At 43.8% G+C, this 26,447-nt stretch overlaps 1 protein-coding gene across 11 annotated transcripts in view; it reads right to left on the bottom strand.

Annotated features, from left to right (window-relative positions):
* The window catches only part of CDC27 (cell division cycle 27), a 36,263-nt gene extending 13,794 nt beyond the window's left edge, over positions 1–22,469 (bottom strand). For 4 of the 11 annotated variants that reach the window (XR_014230354.1, XR_014230355.1, XM_082331614.1 and 1 more), the window contains exons 1-12: positions 22,116–22,469; positions 15,856–15,931; positions 11,851–11,998; positions 9,577–9,702; positions 8,487–8,584; positions 7,873–8,027; positions 7,547–7,761; positions 6,791–6,905; positions 2,642–2,775; positions 2,107–2,206; positions 1,223–1,430; positions 226–398 (exon numbers count right to left, since the gene is read on the bottom strand). Coding sequence is in view for 9 of the 11 variants with exons in the window: in XM_082331614.1 (XP_082187740.1) it covers positions 226–398; positions 1,223–1,430; positions 2,107–2,206; positions 2,642–2,775; positions 6,791–6,905; positions 7,547–7,761; positions 7,873–8,027; positions 8,487–8,584; positions 9,577–9,702; positions 11,851–11,998; positions 15,856–15,931; positions 22,116–22,142 (1,575 nt within the window). In the remaining 2 variants the exon portion in view is untranslated. Of the gene's footprint in view, positions 1–225; positions 399–1,222; positions 1,431–2,106; positions 2,207–2,641; positions 2,776–6,790; positions 6,906–7,546; positions 7,762–7,872; positions 8,028–8,486; positions 8,585–9,576; positions 9,774–11,850; positions 11,999–15,855; positions 15,932–22,115 lie in introns of those variants that run through there. The other 7 variants (XM_082331618.1, XM_082331615.1, XM_082331619.1 and 4 more) reach the window with 5 other exon arrangements.
* Positions 22,470–26,447: the final 3,978 nt, after the last annotated feature.

Here is a 26,447-nt window from a genome sequence, read left to right as displayed (position 1 = left end):
AGAAATAACGTTAAAAGAAAACTAAAGTGTAACTCAACCCCTTCAGAAAAGCTCAATGACTGATGCAGATTCAAGATCTATATCCATTCCAGGTATAACTTTTATGTTTATACAGTTATCTCAATTGTAAACTTCCCATAGCTTTTGCAGGAAGCCTGCAGGTTTTGTGCACAGCTACGCAAAACAAAAGTGAAAAGAGTAAGAAACAGCCCACGCAGTTCCTACCTGCATATATTCTGCAAGTTCGAAGTAAGCTCTCCCAATTTGGCACAGCACCCAGCCAGTGTTGTAGTGGTGGGATGGTAAATGGCTTAAAATATTTATCGCTTCTTTGCAGTTGTATGAACACAAGGCTAAATAACCTTTCCCCATGTCACGAAGAAGGCTCATCAAACCTTCTAGGAGAAAAATACAATAAATAAAAGTGGAAAAAAAGACGGCTGAGACTTGTTTACTTGAAACTGCTAATCCTGTAAGCTCTTCATTGTGGCAGGCACTGCTCCTGAATTTGCTTATGAAAATCTTTCGGGAGGTCCCAAACAGAGGCTTATGCACTCTTAACTTAGGCATAATATTCTAAGCATCAGCCTTTGTAACGAAGTCCGATAGTAACGACTTCTTAAGCAGGCAACAGAACACTCAGGAACAGAGAAACTCTGAAGTTCAGGGCAACTGGAGTTTTGCATTTACAGCAGCTATTCAAACATTTTGTTAGGTCTGAACAGAGTTTCCACATGTCTGGTATCCATGGATACATCTTCTTGCTGCCTGGAAACATTATCGAGCCAAAAAGAGAGGAATTCAGCAGTTTGTCTAGGATTTTCTGACAAAGACTTGTTTTTAAACAAATGGGAAATATGAAGGGAGAACAGACTATATAAACCTGATTTTGAGGGAAGATGACTGCGTTACTGATAGCACCTTTGAATCAGTTTCCAAGGATCTTGTCTTAAAGTATTTTAATCATTAATAAGGATCAGAGCTTGCAAGATATATCTGCTTACAACTAGCTACTTTTAATACTTCTTCACATGTTCTTTGTAAGTTAACCAGAAGATACTGAATTCAGTCAGTTTCTATAATTATACAAAGGTGATAGCTGCAGGCTAACTGAAACAAGAAAGAAGCCAACACGGGAGCAACGTTTCTTTTTTTCATTCAACTTTAAAACATAGATATACTAAGTTTTACTCTACTACAGTCCAATAGTGTTCAAACAGACCTGCTGCTGCCTTCTGTAGCGTAAAAGCCTGGATCTGTGGTGCAACAGTGGAAATTTTCCCTTCTGAAATGATGGAAGAGTCCAGTTTGGTAATTTCCAAACTGTCATTTAAGTTTGGTTGAGTTATTCCTCCCTTATTTGTTTTACTTTTTGTTTTTCTGTTTGGAATCTTAGGTGGAAACTTCATTTTTAATTTTTTGCTATTTTCCTGCAAGTAAGAAGAGTAAGAGTTACATGTAAAAAAAGTCTTTTAAATTCAGAAAACTAAACTTGAAAGTGAATTGTGTAAAATTATATTTATGCCCCTTTGCAGCTTTAACAACCATGCCCAGCCATTTTGACTTTTCAACTTAAGTATACAGGCACCTAATAACTTCATTGAATGTTTAGTAGCTCGTTTTTAAACAGTAAACATTTACATCGCCAGCTACAGTCCATGAGTATTTGCGCTTTGGTGTTCTGCTCTGTTGTTTGGAGAGCAGAAAGCAGATGTGAAAATAACTTTGGTTTGGGAAAAAAAAATTGTCTGCTCAAAATGAATTCTTCAATAAATGTATCTGAACAACACAACCTCTTTTCAAATGGGTTGACAGCTAGCAGCACCACTGCATTTGTCAACCCACCCAGAGTGTATCTTTGTTTTTGCTCATGATACTCTTCTTCCTACTGTTTTAGTTGAGCACTTGAGAGCTTAAAAAAAAAAACCACCAACACATTATGGCATCGTGACATGTTTTCTACAGCCAGATATTTCATAAGTTCTACTCATTATAGATCCTGTTCTTAAGCTGCTAGAATTACTATGCATATGGGGAAATTATTAGTCAGTACAGTGGCACGGGTAAGAAACCCACAAGTTTGCAAAAATGCATGAAGTTTGTTACCTTTGTTGTAGAGCTATCACTAGTAAATAGGCGAGAGCTTCTTCTAGGCAGTGCGTTTGGTGGAGCAGCAATTGTTGGGCTCAATACCTGAGGTGTTGTACTGAAAACAAAACGGCACATTACAAAATAAAGTTCTTCGATCCATTTTTAATAAAAACAGCTTTTATCTTTGCTTTAAACAAAAATGCTCAAGTACTATAGCACAGATATTCCCATTTCAAGGGATGAAAGAAATAAATCTACCTGTTGCACGTTAAGAACATGAGCAGAATTTCCTTCCAGCTACTTTTTCATTTATTGATGAAATGGTCTAACTGCAAAGGAGATTTAAAACAAACAGACCAAGCACCACGCGTGAGCTTCCTACTTATCCACTGAAGTTATTATACCTAACAAAAATACACTTCTTCCTCATCCAAAGAGGAATTCTGCGGGAACACCCACACAGGTTGGGCAAATAAAGCACCAAATTCCTTCACAAAGGGAGATGCAGAAGGTAATACCAAGATCATTTTTTTTGTTTTTTCCCCCCTACCTTGTCTGTGGGCCAGAGCTTTGTGTTTGTGCAACAAGAATCGGAGTGACTTCGCGGCTATTTCCACTCTGTGAGAAGACAGATTTCGTTCCAGCTTGGCTTATCCTGCTGACAGTCTGCACAACACAAAGTTTCTACAGGTTTGTTATTATGTCACTAAGAAGTCTCAATCTCTGCTATATCAAACCAAATCCATTTTGCCTATCAAACACTGCACAAAAGAGGATAAATAGAGACTCTTTCAATAAAGGGTGAGGCTCCCCCTCCAAGGAGGGCCCATCAAAAGCATTTCTCTTTCTACCTGTTAAAATGCCAATAATACCGAGCTCACCAACTTCATGCGCATTATTTGCAAGATATAAAATCTCCATCTAGTGGCAAGAAACTATATGTTAAGATGTTTGTGCAAGAATAAAAGGGAAGGAAAAGATGTCATATTTAAAGTTCCTTCTCCACAGAAAGTCGTACAAAAAAACTAACCATGGAAAGAACAAGATTTTTTAATTATAATATTACAATCACATCCAGAAGCCATTCACCGTTAATACCTCGTTGAGGTGCTCACTGTACAACATCTGAGCCTGCTGTTCCCCTGTTTAGCGTACCTGTTCATAGCATAAATCAGTATTTCACAAATTAAATCATTACTGCATGAGCCTTTGGAGCAGATACAGAAATAAACTGCTTCATCAAAAAGGGACCTGCATTATGCAGCACAGAAAGTTAACAGACAGATACCTACAGTCAGGTTAACACGGAGCAGCAAGTTACTGCACGTCAGCTGAGCAATGCTTGGTGCACACACACGCATTTTTGCACCTTTTATTTGCCACAGGTTACAAGCATGTAATATGACTTAGCGCCAAAACATTGTCTTACATCTTCACGCATCTTCAGAGAGCTAAACCGCCCATTTTGATGCCTACCCTGGAACAGCTGAGGTGTGGGAACTTAGAGTTATAATAACTTGACTGCAAATCCGAGACCTAAGGAACAAGTTCAGATAGAAATTCATTGTCTGATGTGTAGACTCCCTATAAAGTATGCGGAACAGGTCCTCTCCTCCCTGCCTTTCAAAGAAAGCTTAAACCCCATCTTTCTGCCCACTCCAGGGACACTAACATTCAACTCTGTGACGGCTGTTTGGAAGAGATGTTCTTTAAGACCCCAGAAATCAGCAAGCGGGATCAACGACAGCACAAGCAACGCCAGTTTATGCATTATCTGACTTCTAATATTTCATCCTTCCCTCCTCAGTTCCTGTCTTATCGGAGGACAGTTTAGGTGGCCAGCAAGCATGCTTGCCCACTCAGATAGGAAGTCTTTGGATTCATCCTAATGTTTCATTCATCTAGGTAAGCGTTCCCTAGGAACCGGCCTCCCTTAAGTCACGCACATTCTAGCCACAGCTACACTAAACCTCTTCTAACTCGGTAATTTGAAGAGCAGAAGTCAAACCAGCCAAGTAATGATCTGCACTGGACAAAGCATGCATCAGAATTCTAAGCTGTTTATTGAAATTTATTAAATATTTGTGTTTTGATAGTAGTACTGACACATCCTAGCAGAAAGCACATGCATGGATTAGCAAAATGTACACCTAGGTGCTGTTGTGCCATACCTAGCAAAGCAACAAAGCAGCAGCTACGACTTGATTTCCCAAAGCTTTTCATCATGTAGTACACCTGTGAGATTAAATGCAGATGAGTACCACACTGAAGAGCTGCGCTTCGCGAACTATTTCACTTTTTCAGACTCATGACAATTTACCTTCCTACATATGCACAATCCCCAAGCCAGTGTTTTCAACTATACCACGGAAAACTGGTTGGTCCTGAGCAACTACAGGATGGGAATTGGATCAGCCATACAAAGCGTACTTCTAGCAGGCTGCTTTAGCACAGTCCAGCCCCAACAGAACAAAGGCAAAAAAAAAAAGCAAGCAGGACTAAGAGAACTGATAGAAAGCGTTGCAGCAACGAGATGTCCAGAGACAGGATACCATAACGGCTTGTGGAATGAGATTCCCGAGTTCCCAGTCACAGGCTTCAGAAGACCATCCAAAGGAAAAAAAGTTACCTGCTTACTGGCTTTTATTCTTTTACATATTGGGCCAATGAGAGAAGACAAACACGGTTTTTAACAGCTCCCAAATTTCACTTAAAATCACAGAATGCTTTGGGATGGAAGGGACCTTTAAAGGCCATCTGGTCCAACCCCCCTGCAATGGGCAGGGACATCTACAACCAGATCAGGCTGCTCAGAGCCCCATCCAGCCTGGCCTTGAATGTTTCCAAGGATGGGGCATCTACCACCTCTCTGGGCAACCCGTTCTAATGTTTCGCTACCCTCACTGTAAAAAATTTCTTCCTTCTATTTAGTCTGAATCTACCCTCTTTTCGTTTAAAACCATCACCCCTTGTCCTATCACTATCGGCCCTGCTAAAAAGTCTGTCCCCATCTTTCTTATAAGCCCCCTTTAAGTATTGAAAGGCTGCAATAAGGTCCGCCCACAGCCTTCTCTTCTCCAGGCTGAACACCCCCAGCTCCTTCAGCCTTTCCTCGTAAGAGAGGTGCTCCATCCCTCTGATCATTTTTGTGGCCCTCCTCTGGACCCGCTCCAACAGCTCCACGTCCTTCCCGTGCTGAGGACCCCAGAGCTGGACGCATTCACTTGCAGAACGGCACAGCAAGCTGAGCACCGACTGATTCGTCCAGAGCATCAAATGTGGAAATTCAAGTTCTTCTTTTTGAGGAATTCAACACTATTACTTGCACCGAGCTTTTAAAAGAGTTGGCCCCCTATAAAACACTAGATTCCCTCATGCAACTTCTAGATTTACTAAAAATACATGGAAAAGTCCTCAGGTTTTTTGTTTTTAGAAAGGAACAAATGGTTCTTCAACTGTCACCAACATTCCACCTCTCATTTATCACTATGGCAACTATGGCAGTTTCTTAGAGAGTAAAAAAAAAAGACAATTTTTAGTTTCCTCTGCACAAGACTTAGCTGAGTGAAACAGCACCCTTCTATCAGTCAGCCCTCCACAGACCACCAGCGGTATTTTGATTACTCTGGTCTGTAAACTAGTATTCAAGAACTGCTTGCAAGAAAGCAGTAGCTTCAGCTCACTTGACGCTTCCAGGATTATTTGAAGTCATCCCTGAAAAATACATTAATTAAAAAAAAAAACCAAACTTAAAGTGAAAACTCCACGTTTGGACTGTCTTCAGACTCCACCTTGCACACTGAAAAGTTATGAATGCTTCATTGTTCAGAAGCATCAGTGTTTGTACGCTCCTCTCTGATGGCAGGGGGACAGAAGACACAGCACCTTCCTCAGGCTGCCCCTGGCATCACCAGCTAGGCAGTCTGTGCGTGCCTGTGCGTTCTGGGTGGGGGAAAAAGGGCTCCTATTAATTAGAAATAAAAGAGACTCTTGCTTATCATTATAAAAGTTGAGACAACAAAAATCTGTTTTGCTAGCCAAAGGAAGTGACACAAGCTGAAAAAATATTTACAATGCAGACATCTTTACTTGAGATACGATGCATTTCTTTTTCTTTCTGCCTCATTTGCTTAGCTGGAAAAATGACTTCCAAAATAAAAAGCAATTGAGGCCTCAAAGAGTTGCTTCAGTGTAACAGACTGTTCTACAATGAATTTGACTTTAACTAACATTTCAGAAAAGTCTAAATTTGTCAGGGAAATACCTGACCAGTTGTAGTCATATTAAAAATAAACTGCTCCCTGCACCCCCAACCTCACTAGCCTATAAATACACATAAGCTGGTGAACAACATTTTATTTTGCTGCATTGAATAACTGTTAGTAAGAGCAGGGGGGGGTTGTTTGGGGTTTTTTGTTTGTTTGGTTGGTTTTTTACACACATGCTTTGTAGACAAATTATACATAACTAATTCTCAATTAACCTAAACCATTTCCACAACTAAAGGAGGCTTCAGTCAGTTGCACACTCAAACTGTTTTTCAAGACAGATTCTGTAAACAGCGGCTAAGCTGGGTTCCCCCCACTGTCAGCACAATTCAGCTCACGCGCGATGCTTATCTGCATTATGGATTCTTCTTTAAAGTACACTGCAATGTCAAATTCACAGAACAGCAATTACATTCCAGAATGCAAGATACCTTCTTTGAAGGTGCTCCTGTGGATGGCACATCAATTACAGAAGAAGAGTTTGTGTAGTTTTGTAAATAGGATCCATCTCCAGGGCTTGGGGTTTCTAGTGGCAAAATTCCAAAGCTGAGAACAAAATGAAGAGGAAGGGTCAAGTGTTAGACCATGAGAGCTGGCCTGATCCTGTGGTTAAAGCAGACCAGATAATCAACTTTATTTCAGCTAAGTCAACTTCATTGATTTACATTAACCCTCTAATATCTTACTATCCTCATCTATAAAAGACACTTTAATAGAAAATATTCTTATTCCTGAAATTGAAAAACACAGAACTTTCTTTGCCTGCCTGCATAATAACTAATAGAGACAGGCCATCCATGAAGTATTAACAGTTTGTAACATAAATATGATAGAACACGGCATATATTTACATGCTCTTTAGAAGAGAGCTATTCTTCAAGGAAGGCTCTTGAGTTTATTTCAGAGCAGAAATATATTCCTTTAGATTTTTCCAGTGTGAACACTGCAACAAGCAATATACTGAATCAGGAGTTCCTCTCTTCTAATCAAAAATACCAACTGCTTGTTTAAAAAACAGAAGAGAGGAACACTAGGACCACAAGCAGTTACTGAAGGTGTTTAGCTTTTGCTTCTGCAGCATTCTTTCTAACACACTATCAACATGCATGTTGGAGCGTGCTGTTTCAAATCACAAACTTTATCAACAGCACAGCTGTAGACAGAAATGGTCTATCCCAAGGACTTACCTTGGAGTTAGTGGGCTCAAAGCCGCAGGTCCCCCCAGTAAACTCCGCCCAGTTTTTGGTTTATTTTGAGCCTGTTTAGACAATATGGCAGTTCCTGACCCAAGAGGGACCGCATCTGGCGAAATTACAGCCGAGTCAATGTAAGACATAGAAGAATCCGTGTTCAAGGAGGAGTATTTTGAATTGGAGGATTCTAGGTTGATTCTGTTCAACTCCTGAAAAATGGAAGGCACCTATTAGATACCCATGCAGTGTAGCTTCTAATTAGCATTTTTCAGTTAAGTTGGAAAGACTGCTTTAAATACACTGATTTCAGCAAAACTCACAATTGTGTCTTGCGGTGTTTCCATAAGGACAGTCTCAGGCTGTCTATGGGATATGTTGTGATTAGATACCAATGTTGTGCAAGTGTTAGGCAGACAGCTGCTGAAGTTCTGTAAAGATGTTAATTTAAATGTTTGGTCAGGGTCTGGTTTTTCACCTGTAAGATTGGAAGGAGATTTAAATAGAGTTATTTCTGAGTCTATACACTGAACATTCAGTCTCAAACAAGGAGGACAGGGGATGAAGTATGTTAGAAGGGCTGCGTTCTTATTTTACTGTTCCAAAACCCCTCATGCTAAATCAGAAGTGTTCTTCCACTACAAAACCCTAAGGGTCTACTAACTGTAGGCTGGACAACGTGGTGTCGTTAAATCCAAAAACGTATAAGTAGTGAAAACGGAAGAAAACAAGACAAAAGCTCTAAACGCTGGCAAAGTATTTTAAATGCATTATTGGTCACAAAACCACTCCCAAAGAATTCTGCTGGCATTTTCCTTACTAGTTCTGGACAAGGAATAAAATAAACCTTGCCACATGGCGATGGCAAATCGGAAAGCTTGACATAACCAGAAACGTAGAAAACATCTTCACTAGTGGAACAGCTCTGCAGACTTACCTATTTCGCATAGTGATTCAAAAGGGGACCAGAGGAAAGGATTTAAACTAAGGCTCTTTTGGTAACATTCTGATCCTTTGGCAAGCCGGTCTGTCTTGCTGCAAAAAGAATGTAACAGTTTATGGGGAAACTTAAGAACAGCGCTTTTGTTAAGGACAGCTTTCCAGAAGAGGACTTGAAAAACAAAAACTTGTTGAGAGTCACAGCCACATTCCTCATTTTTCAAGCCACAGAGTAATATTGAGTTCTTTTGAAGTTATTTGACATATTTAGACACAGATAAAAGTTACTTAGACACAGCCCTCAAGGAAAGTTACCTAAGCACTCGTATAGCTTGACAATTTTCGTTTTAGAAAGATGCTGTTCTTTGCAACAGCTTTTTTCTTTTTTGCAAACAGAAACCTGATTACTAGCCTTCCAACCATTTTAAATATCTATGGATAATATTTTCGCATATAAATTAGGGACTATACTGAACACCTAAGTATCTGGCTACAGAGATAGCTTCTTCTGAAATAGATTTTTTTTGAGAACAGGTATACTAGGGAAGAATCCAAGAACCCCACTATTCCTATTCAATCTGCTCACGTTTACCGAAACCTTTTTTGTATCTAGACAAAAGAAAACACTTAAACTTGTAAAGTTACTCTGACTCGCAGTCCTCAAAACTTTCATTTGAAGGTTATAGCTATACATCTGTAAAATAGATGCAGAAAAATCAAACTGGCAACACTGAGAACAGGCCTTAAGAGTTTCTCTTAGGGAAGAATACAGAACAAACCCAAAGGTATTACAAAAAAAAAACACAAACCCAAACACTCTTGGATTGCATGCTTAACAACCTGGAAAAGAGGAATTTGTGTTTTTCCATCAGTCAGAAGCTCTGGGTGAAAGACAAACCATTCTTGCATTCCCAAGTTAGATGGCTTCCACAACTATCTGCCTGCATCTATCACACTCCAAAATTCTGCAGGCCAGATAACCCAGAGACAGGTGTATCCTGTGGTGACTAAAAATGTATTTGACTAAAATTGGGCTTGGTTAATTAAAAAGCCCCAAGCTTTATTAGACAATAAAAGCGCAACATTACCAGTAGACATGTCCCAGTAAGGAGAGTGTAAAGCATGCAGAGTCACCAAACTCCATAACAATGTCATCATGGCTTTTCTGTTTATTCAACACTCCACCAGATAAGATCTGCTCTCCTTCTGCAAGCCTTTTTAAAAAACAAGAGGTTTAAAGGGGTTACAAGGCTCACACTATTGGTAGTCCAGTGTTTTCACCCTGCTGCAAACAAAAACAGAAATCCACTGTCAGTGTTCACAAGTTTTAAACCACATACAAACTAGTTGCTGCAAATGAATTTTAAATAACTGATGGATTCCTCTAGCAACATGGAGGTATGCAGTACTCTGAAGCCGAACATCTCTACTGGGAGGGAAAAAAAAAAAAAACAAAACAAACCCCAAAACCCACACCGCTCCAAAGCCAGAGACACATTAATACAACATGACTTTTCCAGAAGTGACTGATCTTAGGCCAAATACGAAACCAAGAACAAGAGAGTCTTCTGGACACTTCATTTTTGAAGGTACTTTACATAGTAACAAACTAAGACAACGCTTAGTTTGGCTTTGTTTCCCAACTAAGAAATATAATCTGTAAGGCTCTATGCACTAAGTTAAGATCCAATATTGGGATATGGCACGGACTCTGGATTTCCATGCCCTGGTTTCTTGCAAGAGGGGCTCAAAAGGAGAACAAAGGCTTGGTTTGCATCTACACCACCTGCAGCGAGCAGTACTGCTCACATGGAACGGGCCACTCGCTAACAGGCTTGAAAGTTACTCATACAACTTCTGGGCATGGGAGGCATTCTTCCAGCATTTCAGACTGACACCTGCACAAACAAATCACCTCTTCTTGCCTCCACTTGAAATTCTACTTGTGGGTAGATACTTCTATCAGTATTAGACCATTCCCACAAGAAAATAAGGTACATCTGTATAAATGAGCTCATACAACTGTAACAGCAATGACAGTTAAGTTTAACAAATTCTAAAGAATACGTTTAAAAAATCCCACCTAACTGAAATCAGTTCAGAAGCTGATGTACTATATGCACACGCCAGACTTTGTAAAAGCAAGAGAGGGAACAATCAGTTTCAAATTCATTCCACTGGGACCTTTCCAAGTAGAGCATTAACACGATTTCCCTTTCAACGGAAGATTAGAAGAAACCTGTATCCTAGTAGCTCCAAAAGTGTTAAAAAAGCATGAAAAGAAACACAACAAGCCAAGATATCCTCACTACCCTAAAGATGTCAAAGGACTCGCCTACTAAAGAGAACATCAAAGACTAAGGAGCTTCCCCTGCTGCCTCTAGAGAGACCTGCATTTTGGTTACATGTTGTGAGCAGGACCACAAATCCTGCAAAATAATCGCATCATACCGTGTGAAACTCCAAATATCACGTTACCTATTCTAAAGAAATTAAAACTTTTTTTTGGTCATTGAAAAAGGGCCACTAAAAAAAAACCAAACTAAAAAAAGCCACAACACATAACCACAAGCTGTTTTGTAGAGAGACATTTAAGCTTCTGTAAAGAACTCCCACAATATCTAAAGTTTTTTAAATGAAAGTTTTTGCCTTTCTTGGTGCCTCATCCTCTCCATTCTGCACCTCAGCCAGACATCATTTCCTACATTTGAGCCGAAAGGTCTACATAGAAGTGAAGTGTCCTCATTAACAAACTCTGAGGGCATTAGGGCCTGTAGCTTGAGCCATTTCATTATATGCTCTTGCTGTTAGACTCCAGAAGACCAGCGAGATACCTTGACACTACTGTGTCCCTGTCTGATGTTGAATACATTCTTAGATGTGGATTCAAGGTGGGTTTTTAAAAACAGATTTCTGTCTGCCATCTTTTCCCTCACCCACCCATTAGCAGTAACTGGGTAAGAGGAGCAAGCTTACTGTTTGAGGGAAGCGGCCTATCCATTAAATTCATACTGGAAACACTTAATGAAATAAGCAGAGTATCTGAGAAACACAAAACCAAACCAAACGCTTCCCAGAGCGGTCTCCTTGAACTCATCTCAGCCATCACTGTTTTCTCCCCCTACACAGCTTGACAACTCCCTTGTAAGTTATTCAGTGCCGTTCAGAGGTTTCTGCAGTATGGGCAAATGTTCGTCACGCCCCTATCCCGAAAGCAAAATCAATCGAACTTACAATAATCCTTAGAGCTGAAGGACCAACAAATTACTACTTTATGCAATATGACAGCTTTCAAAGAGAAATCCAAACAAAAAAAAAAAAAGTGTTTGTAACCCCGGACAGAACATAAAGGATTTACTTACTTGCTGAGGTCAACACAACATTTTGCAAGCAGGTATTTACATTGTGGGGTCGTACAGCTGTGTCCCTTTAGGAGCCTGTATGCTTTATAGGCCTTTCCTGAGCGGTAGTAACACGTTGCCAGTAAAAACAGCGCTTCTTCTGAATGTACTAAAAAATTAAAAAAAAAAATAATCAATTGGTTGTTTACCATTTTGAGACAAGGAATTTGGGGGCAGGGAATAAAAGCCCGCTAGGAACAAGATACAAAAAACCAAGTTTTTATATTAGAGAAATTCATTACTGAAGTGTATTTCTTTATTTGTCAGCATATAACAAATTTCCCTATGCCATTTTCTTGTATAGTCAGACCAACTCTTAACATCCGCTGTTGTAAGAGAACTTTGATCTTTCTGGCTACTCAATCTAAATAAGTGATTAGCCAGCTTGCTGTTGAAATAACAGCAGGTCAAGCAAAACAGTCATTCCTAGTAGAACAGAGCTACTTAACAACTCGTTGGCCACACCAAGACTTGGCTCAGACTATTATCACACCTGCTAGTAACACTTTGCACTAGCTTAAGCAATGCATAAACACTGGCACAACAAAGGCTGTTAGGAAGAGCAAGAACTTTCAGGAGAAAGATCTATTTCAGCCTAAGTAGCCTAATTAACAGTTTTAATCCTAATTTCAAGCGGTCTTTTCCTGTTTGCAATTTTACTTCTGTTATTTTTCTAAAGCACTTGATGCTATATCTTCACATGACTTAGCGGAGCAGATTTTCCGATTTTAATGACTATTAAAGTCAGTCAATACCGGTCACCTCTACCCCAACATTAAGTCTTGTCCTTTTTGCTGCCTACACTCATTACTTCATTGGGAACATGGCTTACCATTCAGATGCTTTATTTATTTTATGTTAGGAACTAGCGACAGTAATAAGCGCTCCTACAAATCCTCTTCCCAAGCTGAGTCCTCACAAGTTCCTAAATTCTGAATGAAGTAGTCAAGCTGCAGGAAAAATCATCTCTATCTAAACAGAGAGCAAGAGTAATCAAGACAGAAAGATCTCTCTATGGCAGAAATTCTAAGTAGTTAGATTTGATGTCTGCTTCAACACTTCTTCCATCGCAGAGATGAATTATGTACCGCACTGAGAATGTTCTATTCCAAAAGCTTTACTTGGCATCCAGATTTAAGGCTGAGGTCAGACTTGCTGATTTTACTTGTGATTCCAGCATAACGGACAGAGAGCTAACCCCTGAAGTAACCTTCAAACCTTACTGTAAAATTATTATCTGAAACTAAACACCAGAGAACACACTTGTGTAAGGCAACGGTGAGCACTACCATGCTGTGGTGTTAATTCGAGCATTAAGCTACGATTGCGTGAAATATCTGTTTGACTTCATTTTAACTCTGTTTTCTGGGGTTTAAGCAAAAAGAGGGAGATATCCAGACACGCTCACAGATTATGTACAACCGTTGTCTCTTACCCCATTCTTTGCACTTCCCCAAACGTTACACTCAAATCACCCTTATGCAACAATCTGTTTTAAATCAAAGAAAAGCTGTCTACAAAGGCAAGTAACTTAAATCTCCAAACAATTAAGAAACCCACATTACTTCATACTTTTCAGAACACATTGCCATGCAAATGGCATTCAGCATTAAAAGAAACAATTCTGATGTTTGTTCATCTACCTACATTCAGAAAAATCAATATAAGCATTGTACAAAAACCTCTTTGGGCAACCTGGCCTAATCCTTTGCTACACTGAAAACGGACTATTTCAAGTTCGTTTCATCACCCAGCCAGTGACAAGGGGAACTGAAGACCCCAAAAGAGGGCATTTTATTAGCCTTACCCTAAAAACACCAGAAGATCTTTTTGAAAATTAAAGTTAAATCAATTCTTTTATCCACTAATTTAACACACTTCTAGAGTTCTGGGAAAGTACCAAGCCACAGATGTCCCCACAAGGACAGTAACTGCAGTGGATTAAAAGAAGTTCTTCTCAGGGTAAAATCCCTACTGCCAATACGGAGTCGCTGTATTGAAGTTCAGCGGCTTCCACCCTGCAGTGTAACTACTTATTTTAACCAGAAGCCAGGTGTTTTGTTAGCAGTTAATTGCTTGAACCAAGCGATAGTATGCATGCTGTTCTCTCTCAGCACTGTTGGTCACTGAAAAAAGCTGTTTGAAGTACTCTTGCAGAGTATTATTCTGCAAAGATAGCATCAGTATCAAGTCATAGATTTTTCTCTTGGCTGCTGCAAAAAGTGGATTCTCTTAGTTTCTACATCCTTGGCAATTACCTTCAATCTAGCATTTCCCTGCATCTCACAATGTGCTGTATTCAGTGGAGATATTTCATCCCTAAAACAATATTTCCATTATGCACACCTAGATTACAAGGTTCCATAATATTCTACACAACGCTTCTCATTTAAGCACCAGATGGAAGACCCAGATTTCATGGGTAACCTTGACACGAGGAAAAAAGTCTATTTCTCAAAAATTAGGTTTGTGCTTCCATCGTTAAGAAGTGTATTGTGGGCATGTCAGGCAAAACACTGAAAGCAAAACATTTCATTACAAAACACAGAGCATGAAACAGGTTATACAGTTCAATTCACATTACAAGCTCAAGTCATTTAGCATGAGAAATTATATTATGCTTATATTTTAACTTAAGGGTTGGGTTGGTTTTTTTCACGTTAATGATTAGGGGACAATACCTTTCAAAATAGAGAAGAAAAGCTGAACACCAGTATGGAGGAGAAAGAAGTAGAGAAGAACAAAAAGCTTATCTGAGGCCATGGAGGAAAGGTTAAGGAAGAAGGACCAGAACACAAGAAGAAAGTGGCCTTTGAAGGACCCAGGGAAAGTACAGATTTGTGTTACTGCTGCCTGCTCAGTATCCAAGACATCCCAGATCTGACAGCATTACAATGAAGTAACAGTTAACAAGGATTCATCAGGAGATACCCATTCTATATGTTCTGATTCTCATCGTCTCAATGTCACTATGCTTTTCTCTCATCATCACGTGATTATCTCCTTCAGCTAACACACCAATCAACATATCTGAACAGCATTATTAGCTGTCCTGGTTTTGGCTGGGATAGAGTTAATTTTTTTCTTAGTAGCTCGTATAGTGCTGGGTTTTAAATTTGGGATTAAAATAGTGTTGATAACACAGGGATGGTTTAGTTGTTGCTCAGCCGTGCTTACACTGGCCAAGGACTTTTCAGCTCCCCATGCTCTGCCCGTGCACAAGAAGCTGGGAGGGGGCACAGCCAGGGGGGCTGACCCAGCCTGGCCCCAGGGCTATTCCACACCCTATGGCATCATGCCCAATATAGAAACTGGGGGGAATTGGCCAGGGGGCAGCAATCGCTGCTTGAGGACAGCCTGGGCATCAGTCAGTGGGTGGTGAGCAACTGCACTGTGCATCACTTGTTTTGTATATTCTTTTATCATTATTGTTTTCTCTTCCTTTGCTGTCCTATTAAACTGTCTTTATCTCAACCCACAGGTTTTACTTTTTTCCCCCCATTCCCTGCCCCATCCCACCAGGGAGGGGGAGGGTGAGCGAGTGGCTGCGAGGTGCTTAGTTGCTGACTGGTGTTAAACCACAACATTAGCAAAGACAACTTTCAATATCAAGACAATTGGTAGAATTTGTGTACTGCATCTATCCTCAAGTGCCCTTGGAATACACGCAATGCTTAAGGTTCTTAAAAAACCAACACTCTCCTGTTTGATACCATACAACAGATCGCTGTAAACATTGTACTTAAACACATAACTCTGAGTTTAATTTTAAGGAGGTTTTACTGTAAAATAACACTGCTGCTGTTACATGACTTAATTTTCCAAGCTAATTGCAAGGCATTCTTCCACATTGCCCAAGCAGAAAGTTAAGCTTCATTATCACAACAACAGGAGTAAAACAAGAGGCTCAAAAATCCTACATCAAAATTGAAAAAAGCATCAACTTTATATTTGCAAAGTACATACCTTCTGCGTATAATCTTTCTGCAAGGAACACTGCATCGTGGTAAGCATAGTGGTTAAGTGCTTGCCATATAGCAGCCTGCAAGACAAGAAAATAATCTAAATTTAGCAAGAAGCTTTAAAAATGCAAAACTCATTAGCTCTTACTGTTAAAAGGCGAAGTTCAATTTTGTTTTATGGGAGTCATAAGAAGAATGGAGAGGGATAAACACGCAGGCCAAGTTTTAGTTTTTTCAACTATTAGTAAGGAGATTTGAAAGAAAAACTTAGCACTGAAGTCTAAATTGCTGACCAATCTAAGAACATCGCTCACTAGTTACCACACACAACCACCTCTAAATCTCAGCCAACATGCACTGAAATAACAGTGAGTGCTTCCACTCGTTACTGAGTTTTAGCCTGCTGCATAACTGAGCATGAATCATTGCAAGCTACCACCAAACAATAACACATTAAGTAAAGGTGAGAACAAAACCCACCCCTCCGCTGGCTACCAGGGTATTCCATTTTGCTCTTAGCTGTGCCCAAGGAGGGGCAGGGGAGGTGGGAAAAAGCAAGGGTGCCCAACCCATTTTAATGGCATTACGCATAAACCCATTCAAAGTATCTCCTCTTGAGACACGCCGAACCAAAGACTAACAGGACTAGAAATCACGTCAGCGTCTGGGGTTGTCAATATAAGACTGCTGTTGATTAAGTATGTTAGGCATACAACATTTTCCTTGAAGAGATATCAGCGTCCCCTTAAGAACCAAGATGAACGCAATCCACTGCTGTTTGTTGCGGTGTTTTGTTTGGGTCTTTGCTCATCAGCCACCTCTTTACTGCCACTAATTAGGATAGTGAGGCATCACACAAGAATGAATGCAATGCAAACGAGATGGACAAATTGATACATACAGACATACATGAAGGCAGCCTACTTCTGCATTTTCCTCATATACCCATACTTGGTCAAAACCAGATACCTGCTTAAGGGTATTATTTTCTTTTTTCATGAACACCAAGCTCAAGAGTTTGAGACTGCCAGTATTTGTGGAGACTGGAAAGATGGCACTACTCCAGCGAAACGCAAATCAAACGCACACACAGGTGTACAAACTGTGTGCACCATTAAAGCAGCTGACATGATTACTTGCGCTGCTGTCGCCATTAGCTGAACTACAGACAAGAGCTGTCCAGCAAAAGAACAGGGCTGGGGTACGCAGGCTTCACGACAAACACTATTCCGCCAATTTTCTTCAGATCAGATTGAAAGCCTTCTGCTATCTGTAAAAGAGGGGTGGGATGGGGAAAATATTTCCTTTTAAGATCTATTCAGCCTTTCCTCCCCACCTATTACAGGCGGTGGTGCGCACGCTTTGCGTTCCGAGGTTAGCAGGGCTGGCATCAGGACTGCGGTTCCTTCCCATCTGGCAGCCTTGCTCCACTTCCAAAGCAGTTTCCCATAAGCAGCAAACAGCCATTTTGCAGCAGTTTTGTTATTACTGATCCAAACAAGATCTGAACTTATGAACTCAAGGCGCTGTGGTCTAGTACTTCTCCAATATTCATCAGCAACCCGAGACAAACAGAATTAGCTTCCGATACCTATCAGACACTCCAAAACTAAAAGAAATCTTCCAGAGCTGAAGAAATAGTGCCCTGTAATGCTATTCCCAGTAGGAAAGGCAAGCGCCAATTTCATCTTAAAAAAAATTCAAACATCACATAGAGTTACATGTACCATATGCTACTTCTTCCAACACAAACTTGACAAACTCAGGGTGTGAAAAATGCACGAGTTCTCTTCGCAGGGAGCCTACACAGTCTTCATGAATAGTACACACCAGAGTTTCCAATTACTATATAGAATATTATACACAAAATCTCTACAGAGATACTATTTTCTTCGGTCAGTAGATCCCAACAAGATACTTAAAAAGGTACTTTTAAGCTTGTGTGAAAGTGTTTAAGAATGAATTCTCTTAGTTTGATTATTACAATACAAACACCTTATTATTTCTCTCTGGCTGTATTCCACACGTCAGATAGCTTCAGCCACAGAGTCCGCCTGAAGTGATCACTCCCTTTTACCTTGAAAAGCTCCAAGGCTGTACACCGTTCTGTGTGTCGCAGACAGCGCAGTACAAAAAGTACAAGACAGAAGGAGGGTGTTAAAATCTTTCAGACTATACCCAAGTTAGAGCAGCCTAAGGTCTCCTTTTTCTCTTGCTCTCAAAGGCGGCTCTTCTTTTACCAAGTCACAAGTGACATTTAGATGAATCTACCCAAGTTGTGCTGTCTTCAGGTTAAAAATACTGTTGTTACAAGGATGTAATTCAGCATGCTTACAAAACAAAGGTATGGGTGTGGTGGTGGTGAAATCAATGTCATTTGACTTCTCAAACAGGAGCAAGTTGCCAGAAACAATCTTGCCAAAGGCTAAGAGGGGACACAAGTGATTTTTGGCTATATCACAGCCCCATTATAGAAGTTACATTACATACTGGCTCAAATAGCAATCGCTGCTGAGCAAAGTCTCAGCGAAAGCAAGCAGTCAGCTGGTAGTATCCCTGTTATGTAGCATCCCTGTTAGGTAATAATTGTCATTTTGCAACCCAGAAGGTGCCAGTTGGACTCATGCCTCCAACAGACAAATGCTGAAGGCTGGATCCTCGCACACGCTCTCCTAAAAAGAGCGGGAAGAGGAAAGGACGGTGGCAGGGAATCAGCCATACCTATGCAGTAACAATTTTCTACGAGAAGAGAACGTCTAAACTATGCCTGTGTTTCAAACTACGGAAAAAAGATTTCTTGTGCACCTTTTAGGAAGCAAATTTTGCACAGGAACATCCATCTCTCTATAGAGTAGTAATTTAGTTTGTTCTAGCAGAAGTTCAATGCATCTACACAGCATTAGCGGCACATGACAATGGCTAAACCACAGCAGAAGAGTGGTCTGAAGCAAAAAACTTTAGGGGCATTTATCTAATAAAAACTATTTAATCTCAAAAGACTTCAGAGCAGGACAACACAGTACAACCCCAAATATAATCCAAATGCAGTCTTAGTTTCCTCCCTACAGTAGTTATCAAATATAACATGGAACCTGTCGTCAGAAACGCAAAGCAGCGGCCTCCTCAAGAGTGTGCAAAGCAGTTGAGATACTTTGGTTGCAATGTCTGTTCTCAGGGCTACAAACACAGACAGGAGGGAAGCTTGAAGTGTTTCAAAGTTTTGTTTAAGCATGGTTGCAGACCAGATAAACCTCCAGGTCCTAGTTGCTCATTTTAAATATGCATTAATTTGCAAATGCAAAGTGAACAGGGAATTCCAAAACTACCATACCAGCCACAGCTCTGCAGCAAAGCATCCTCAGAGAGGAGAGCAATAAAATAAAAGCAGATTCAGACAGGTCCATCTTCTATCCAGAAAATCCTGTGCGTTGTCCAAGTGTCACTTCATATCTAAACCAAAGAGCTCTTAAAAGATAGGTGTTCTCCTCTGACAGTTATACAGCCTTGGAAATTATTTTCAAAGCTTTATAGCCCATTGACGTGCTAAGCAGTTTCTACCATGATTTAGGACTTCTTCAGGGTGGGCAGAGGGCAGGAGAGTTTTCTATGATAAGCTGTGCTGCATTTACCAGTTATGCAAACTCTGCCCAGTAAATAAGCAGGCACCGGTACTGCATGTTTTCAGCCATGACAGTAGCCTTGGCGTTCAAGCACCATTCAAGTGGGTCACAGCAGATGATCACCTTGAACAGCTAAATTCCAAGGAAAGCGTTCATTTTGTTTCCAAGATGTTTTTCGGAAATATTTGGAAGGCATCCAGTCTGTTTCTCAGCACATGGGATATAAGGCTTTATGTTTGAGCTGAAGAGTTTTAAATTGACCACATCAGGAAGCACAGTAGAGGTCTGTTGTCTATGTAAACTCTGGCACTTTTGTTCATGTTAAGGGATTAAAAAAGTTAGTAAAAATCTAACCAGTGAACAGGATGCCTTTTGGGACATTAATTTAATGTAATTAAAATGCAACATTTATAAGGCAACATACACACACAGATTCCATTATTTATCTATCATGCTTTGCATATCACAACTGTAAAGACGACAGTTTTTTCTTGGAATGCTAAGCTCTGTAGGCATCTGAAAGGCTGGGAAAGAACAGACAAATAAACAGGAAAAATCTCTGCAATGACAAAAATGAGAAGTGGTGTCAACTTTCCCAATCATATCCTTAATAAAAATAATCAGAAAAACAGAGCTAAGTATGCGGACTCCAGCTAAAATGGGAATTCAGAAACGCAGTTGACTTCACCAGATGTGTACTGCAAAATGGAGACCCCTCACTGGACACATTACACCAGTGAGAAAACAAGCACGAGCTTGTTTGGAAAGGTCCTGCAGTACAGCAGTCCAGTCTCTACACCACTGCTCATAGCCGCGGCACGAAGACGACTACAGCTGCAACAGCAGATCCAGGCAGAACTCAAACATCGACCGCGTTCTGGATGGTGCACTGACTTCCTTGCCATTAAAAGCAACAACATGTCCAAGGCCACAACAAATAACAAATCCTAAACTTACCAGTATTGCTGTAAGCAAGGAATAACAGCAATGTGAACACCAGTAGAACCACTGATTAAGGAATTATTTGGCATTTGAAAGCAGATGGAATCTAAACAAATATATTCAGCATAGCAAAGCCCCATCGAAACATCCAAGCTGCTAAGAGCTTGAGAATGGAGAATACCATTAGAGAGGCCTTTACCTTTCTGAAAAATTAAAACAAGACTGCACATTTCCATCAGGGAACTCTCAGAATAGCAAATATTTTCCACTTGGTTAGTCTAATTAGCACAGTACCAGAAACATTAAATATTGTTTCCTGTCATTCACTCTGCAATGCATCCTTGCTTCCTTTTCTATTGTAACCTCATGTTTTCCTAGAATACCCAAATGGTGCAAAACACCAGTCCAGCTCCAAGGGTAACAGCAATGGCGTAAGCACGACCACTGCAGAAGAGGCACCAGCTGGCCGAAAGCATTTCCAGCACCACATTGACCGTTGCTCTCAGAGCGGGCGAACAGAACAGTGGTATCAAGCACACAAACCCCTGGTCTATAAAAGTGCCATCACTGTCACCATCTTGCACAGACAGGATCAAGTCAGCGGGGTGGTCTTCCACCAGAGAAGTCCTTCTTCCCCTCCCACCTTTTCATTAAGAGGAGAGAGGAGAGCCAAAAGCAAGAATTTTCACTATGTTCATTACAGAACACAATCATGTACTACCAAGACACTTACAGTGATAGGTTCCTAGCATTACTAGAAAAACAACCCACCCTGTTAAATAGCTAAAAATAATAATAATAAAAAAAAAAGAATAGGAGCACGAATAAGACAACTGATTAATGAAGATTACAGAATAGTTAGAGTAATGGGCATACAGGAAAGGTGGAAAGAAGCAGCAACTCTTAATTCTGTGAATCATGCCTTTTGGATGGGAAGGCTGAGAACAAGAGCACGAAGCCCATCAGGGTAACTGCAGTGAGACTAAAATATGGTAGAAAAAAAGAAATTTACATTATTTTCTCTTCTCTCATCAGTCTGAAGGTACTAACTCCTTGGGAAGAAGGAACGTCCTTCATATGCACAACACATACAGAGCTGAGCACGCTGTGAGCATTTAAAAATGAAACAGCAGCAAATGCAGAAAGGTAAGCGAGATGGAGAGGTATCAACAGGTCTCCCAGGGGATCTATGGCGGGGAGCCGAAAGGGCCTTTTCTGGAAGCCGACTCAGCTGTGGTGCCCGGAGAGCGACACCTCCTGCGGGGAAGCCGGCTGCCCCCGGGCGGGGGCCCGAAAGGGGCAGAAAGAGCGAGGGCAGCTCGTCCTAGAGGCGCAGGGGATGGGGAGGGGACGCACGAAGGAGTGCGGAACCCCACGGGCTCCCGGCCGGGAGGGCGGAGGAGCCCGGGCTGGCGGCGCAGAGCGGCCCGAGAGCCCAGCGGGCAGGGCCCGCTCCCACCGGCGGAGGGGGCGCCCTGGGCCCGCAGCCAGCCCGCCCCCCCCCCCCCCCCGGGAGCGGCCCAAGCGGAGCGGGGCCCCCCGCCACAGGAGAGGGCCCGGCGGCGGGGAGGCCTTCCCCGGGGAGCGGGCGACGCGGCGGGTCCGGGTCCGGCTCCTCCCGCCAGGCCAGGCCAGGCCTGGCCGGGCCTTGGGGCCTGAGCGCGGCGGCGAGCCCGAGCCCACGCCGCCCAGGGGTCGGTACCTGGACGGGCTCCTGCAGCACCGTCATCCTGTTCTCCCCGGCCTCCGCCTCCTCCTCGCCGAGCCCAGAGCGGGGCGGCCCCGGCCCCGCCTCAGTGCGTGTCCCGGCGGCGGCGCGGCCCGGCCCGGCCCCTGCTCATTTAAACTCCCAGCGACCGTTACCGGGGCAGGCGGCGGGGAGGGAAGGAACGAGGCCGGCCAAACGCCGAGTCCACCCGAAGCTGGCGGCGGAAACACCCGAACCGCCTGCCGGAAATACCCGAAGCAGCAGGCGGAAAGAGCCGAGCGTCGACGGAAAACAGCTGGGAAAGCCCCCTCGTCAGCCAGGCGGAAGCGCCTCAGCCGACGGAGCCGCCCGAGCGCGGCCGGAGATGGCCGAGCCCAGCCGAGCGGAGCCGAGCCGAGCCGAGCCGAGCCGAGCCGAGCGGCGCGGCGAGCGGGGCGGGAGGGAGCGGGCCCGACGGCGGTCGCGGGGCGCTGAGGGGCCGCGGCCCGCTCGCCTCTGCCGCCGCCCCGGCCTCCCCTCGGTGCCCGTGAGCACCGGCACGGCAGCGTACAGGGGCCGGCTGAGGGAGGGAATAGGGAGCCGGGCAGTTCTGTCCCTCACAGCGGGGCGGGCCCTCAGCGCTGGCACCCGGCGTGCGGGGGTGCGGTGAAACCGCCTGCGGGGCCCACGGCTCGTCCCTCAAAGCGCCTGTGCACCCGTGCAAGGTGACAGCTTGCGCTTGGTACCAAAAAACGTGGCTCCGGGGTGTCCTGGCCTTCGGGAGCCCCCAGCATCCCTCGGGGTGCTGGGCTGCAGTCTCCCTCCCGCCGTCGCCCCAGGCCTGCTGCCCGCTGCGTAGGCCCAGGCCCTGGTGCTGGGCTTTGCCTGGTGGTTCCCTTGTCTCTGCTCCCAGTGTAGGGCATCAGCGGGGCACAGGTCCTGCCCCCATCATTGACGGGAGCCCTGGGGTTGTGTGCTGCCAGCTCTCCCCAGGTACGTACAGCCAAGATAGCCAGGAGTAAAATGGGCAGATTGGGGTACCAGGGCAAGGGAGGTAGTCTAACAATTACAACTTGAATCTCTTTGCAGGTGCCAGTTTGTCTGATGTCTCCCAGCACAGAGCGAGCTCTCTTCCCAAAAGGATGGAATGAAGATGCACGACTAAACTTCAATTTATTAAAAATACTGACTTATTAATAGCCATCTGCAACTAGCAGAGGCCGTCCTTCTCTGAACCCCTTTGCGGGCTTCCTGTAACGCAACAACCACATAACAGCACCCCCAGCACATGCGCACACGCCTGTGCGCACAGACTCCATGCTCTCTCCTGCTCCTTCCAATTACCTTTTTGCACTTGCACGCACTGCCTGAAGGACAGATCCTGGCCCTGCCTGATGTGCTGCTGAGCGCTGCAGAGCACGTGTGGGAGCAGGGGCTGCATCTTTACAGGAGAAGAAAAGCTGCATGTGTGGTTCTTATGTTGAAAAGTTGTGTGTAGAGCAGGAGGGCTTGGCCTGCCTGCTTCCCCACTCTCTTTCCACGTCTTTCTCTGCATTTCTGAAAAGCGTATATACAAGTTTCTTATCGCTCCAGTAGATCTGCAGGTGTTTGCTTTCAGGGCGTGAGCAGGTTGGCGTGGAAAGGCAAGGCTTTCTTCAATCCCTGCCCTGAGACAAATAACAAAATGGGTCACGGAGCAGTGCTTTCCCCCGGGGATGGATACCTGGCTCGCTATCAGGTCCGCCCGAGTCATTTCCCCAACCATGAAGGGTGGAAACAACACGATACAGTGACGTGTCTGCCTTCCCTAAAGGCCTTTGGCCTCACACGCTGATGGCGGTGATGGTGATGTGTGTGTAGGGGTCTGAGGGACCCTTTCAAGGAGCACAGTCCGTGCTCATCATCCTCATCCCGATCTCGCTGCCCTGCCGTGCGCTGCTGATAACTCCTCAGGATGAAAGCTGGCTCCATCTGTCTCTTCCATTTCACAGGGCTCAGCGCTAACTCTCCTGACGTGCAGACCATCTTTGGTATGAATCTCTCTCTCTTATCACAGCCTGAGGAGACACAGCCACGGGCTCTCCTTAGAGTGGGGGGTTATTTTTACCTCTCCTCAGAGTCCCCTGGACTCCAAGTAAAGTGTCCGAACTATAAAAGGACGGAGTGTTGACTGTTGTCCTGGGACTTCTCGATTTATAGAGATTCCTCCAGTCCTGAAGTGCAGGTCTGCGTGTGGGGGTCACTCGCGGGTGTCCACAGATGCTTTTTACAAATGTGCGTACGACTAAAACTGTCTCCTCCCTGGGATCCTCAGCTTTTCCAGAGGAGGAGGGGCACTAAGGCCATGTATAGAGGTATATAGCTATATAGAGATATACTGCGCCTGTTCACGTGCATCATTCCAACTTGCTTTGGTACAAATCAGCTCCGCTTTATCCTAAGGAGACAGAACAGGTCCCCACAGGGAAGCGTGGCTGGCTGCTACCCCGAGGGTGCTTCAAAGGCTGGATTTCACAGCCCTCACGTTTTTCTCTAGTTCTCTCCATCACTTTCCACTGCTCTCTTTCTGTCTGTCTCTTTGCAAGAGTTTCTTTGGTTTTAATTTACAGTGTCATTCCTGTCTGCCCAGAAGCTGGCGGCTCAAATACAAGGCTTGTACTCTGCGTATAGGAGCGAGAGTGCAGCCTCTTGGCTTGCCAGAGCAGGAATATCACAGCTAGCAGGGCCCCCAGACTCTGCTGTGGATTTCCTCTGCAAGCTCGGGCAGGTCCCCTGCCTCTCCTCTGCTCGGTGTTCCTCTCTGCAACAGCACGTTCCTCTGCAGGAGCCAACGCCGCGGTGGTGGCAAGGGCAAACGTGACCCCGGAGTGAGCGTGCAGCAAGCAGCGTCCTTTCTCACCCTGTCACCGTGGTCCTTTAACAGCTTAAAACACAGATAGTACATTAAAAGCACGAGCTGCCCAGATTCTCCCTAATGGAAGCTGTAGAAATACCACAGACAGAAGCTAAAATCTAATCTTGCATCTATAAACAGCTTATGTTGCTTTTTATGAGCATTTGAATCAAGCAGTGGGAATTGGAAGCAGCTGTTACTCAGTCGCTGCACAGAAACCAGCGAGTGGCAGCTGAAGTCAACCACATCGGAGCAAAACGCCTTCAATTTCTACTCAAAGTCATGGAGCGAGAACATTGGAATAAGGAACAAATCAAAGAAAAGCGTTTTCTGCTCCCAGGTGTTCTGCTGATGGGAGGGCTGAGTTTTCTGTCATGAATTATTCACTTCTAATGATGCTATGATGATTTTTTTTGCAGGTAGGAAGAGGGAGAGAGCCACCAGCTTGCATCGCACAGCCCCCAGAGAGCTCCGGGCTGTGAACGCGCCGTCTGCCTGGAGAGGCACCGTCCAGGGAGCCCTGTCCTGGCTGGGCTCCGTCCCAGGCGGGACGCTACCTGCACCCCAGGGCCCCGCCATCCCGTGCCGTGAGGGTGGAGGTGCGCCCTGGCCCAGAAATACCCATCGCTTCCCCGTTTGCCTTCCCCCTGGAAACCACCCTTCAAAACTAGACTTTTGGATCTGTCAATGATATAGAAAAAAGAACGTTTTTAATGTTTTCTCTGACGTTTTTGGTTTTTTAAAGGGCCTCTGGCCTTTTTTGGCTGGGACAGGCAGCGCGTTGATGAAGGAGAGGTGCCTGCTGGTCTCTCCCGTGACGGGAACAGTGGCAGGGCCAAGCAGGTCCCTCTTTGCTCCATGGTGCAGTTCAGCCTGGACCTGGAGGGAATGCTCCTGGGGCAGCATGTTGTAGGGTGGGTGGGCTACAGGTGCAGAAAAGGGCTGGCTTTAGGGCAGAGAGGAGGTGAAGAACCTCCCAAGAACAGGGGGATCTGTTGGATGCAACCTGTCCCTCCTGCTCACTTTGCTCCAGGCCTACCTACCTCCATCAGCAAGGCATGGCCAGACTGCAGCCCTGGCCCACGCTGAGGGTGGGGTGATGAACAAAGACCCTCACCCCCAAGTCTGAACTCCTCCCTCACATCTAGCAGTCATAAAACCTGCCTTTTTCCCCTCTCTGTCAGATCGTCCTGCCATCTCCAATTGCTGGTGGAGACCGAGGGGTCTCCTCCATCCACCGCTTCAGTGAGTAGTCCAAAGCCAAAGCAGAGATACCATTTAAGGGAGGAAGAAACCAAATTTAATGAGCCAAATGTCACAGGAAAAACCTGAAAAGAATAACTTCAGGTTTAAAACCAAGTTGCAGATGTCTCATTGTATACCGAGGCTTAGGCACACGTGTGGAGGCCAACTCTTCATGTGAAAAATCTCTGCAGATGTGCGACATCCAGGGA

The sequence above is a fragment of the Platalea leucorodia genome (genome assembly GCF_965183815.1).
Source record: "Platalea leucorodia genome assembly, chromosome: 22".
Classification (NCBI taxonomy): Eukaryota; Metazoa; Chordata; class Aves; order Pelecaniformes; family Threskiornithidae; genus Platalea; species Platalea leucorodia.
Note: the sequence above shows the minus strand (reverse complement) of the source record. Positions and strands in the feature narration are given on the sequence as shown.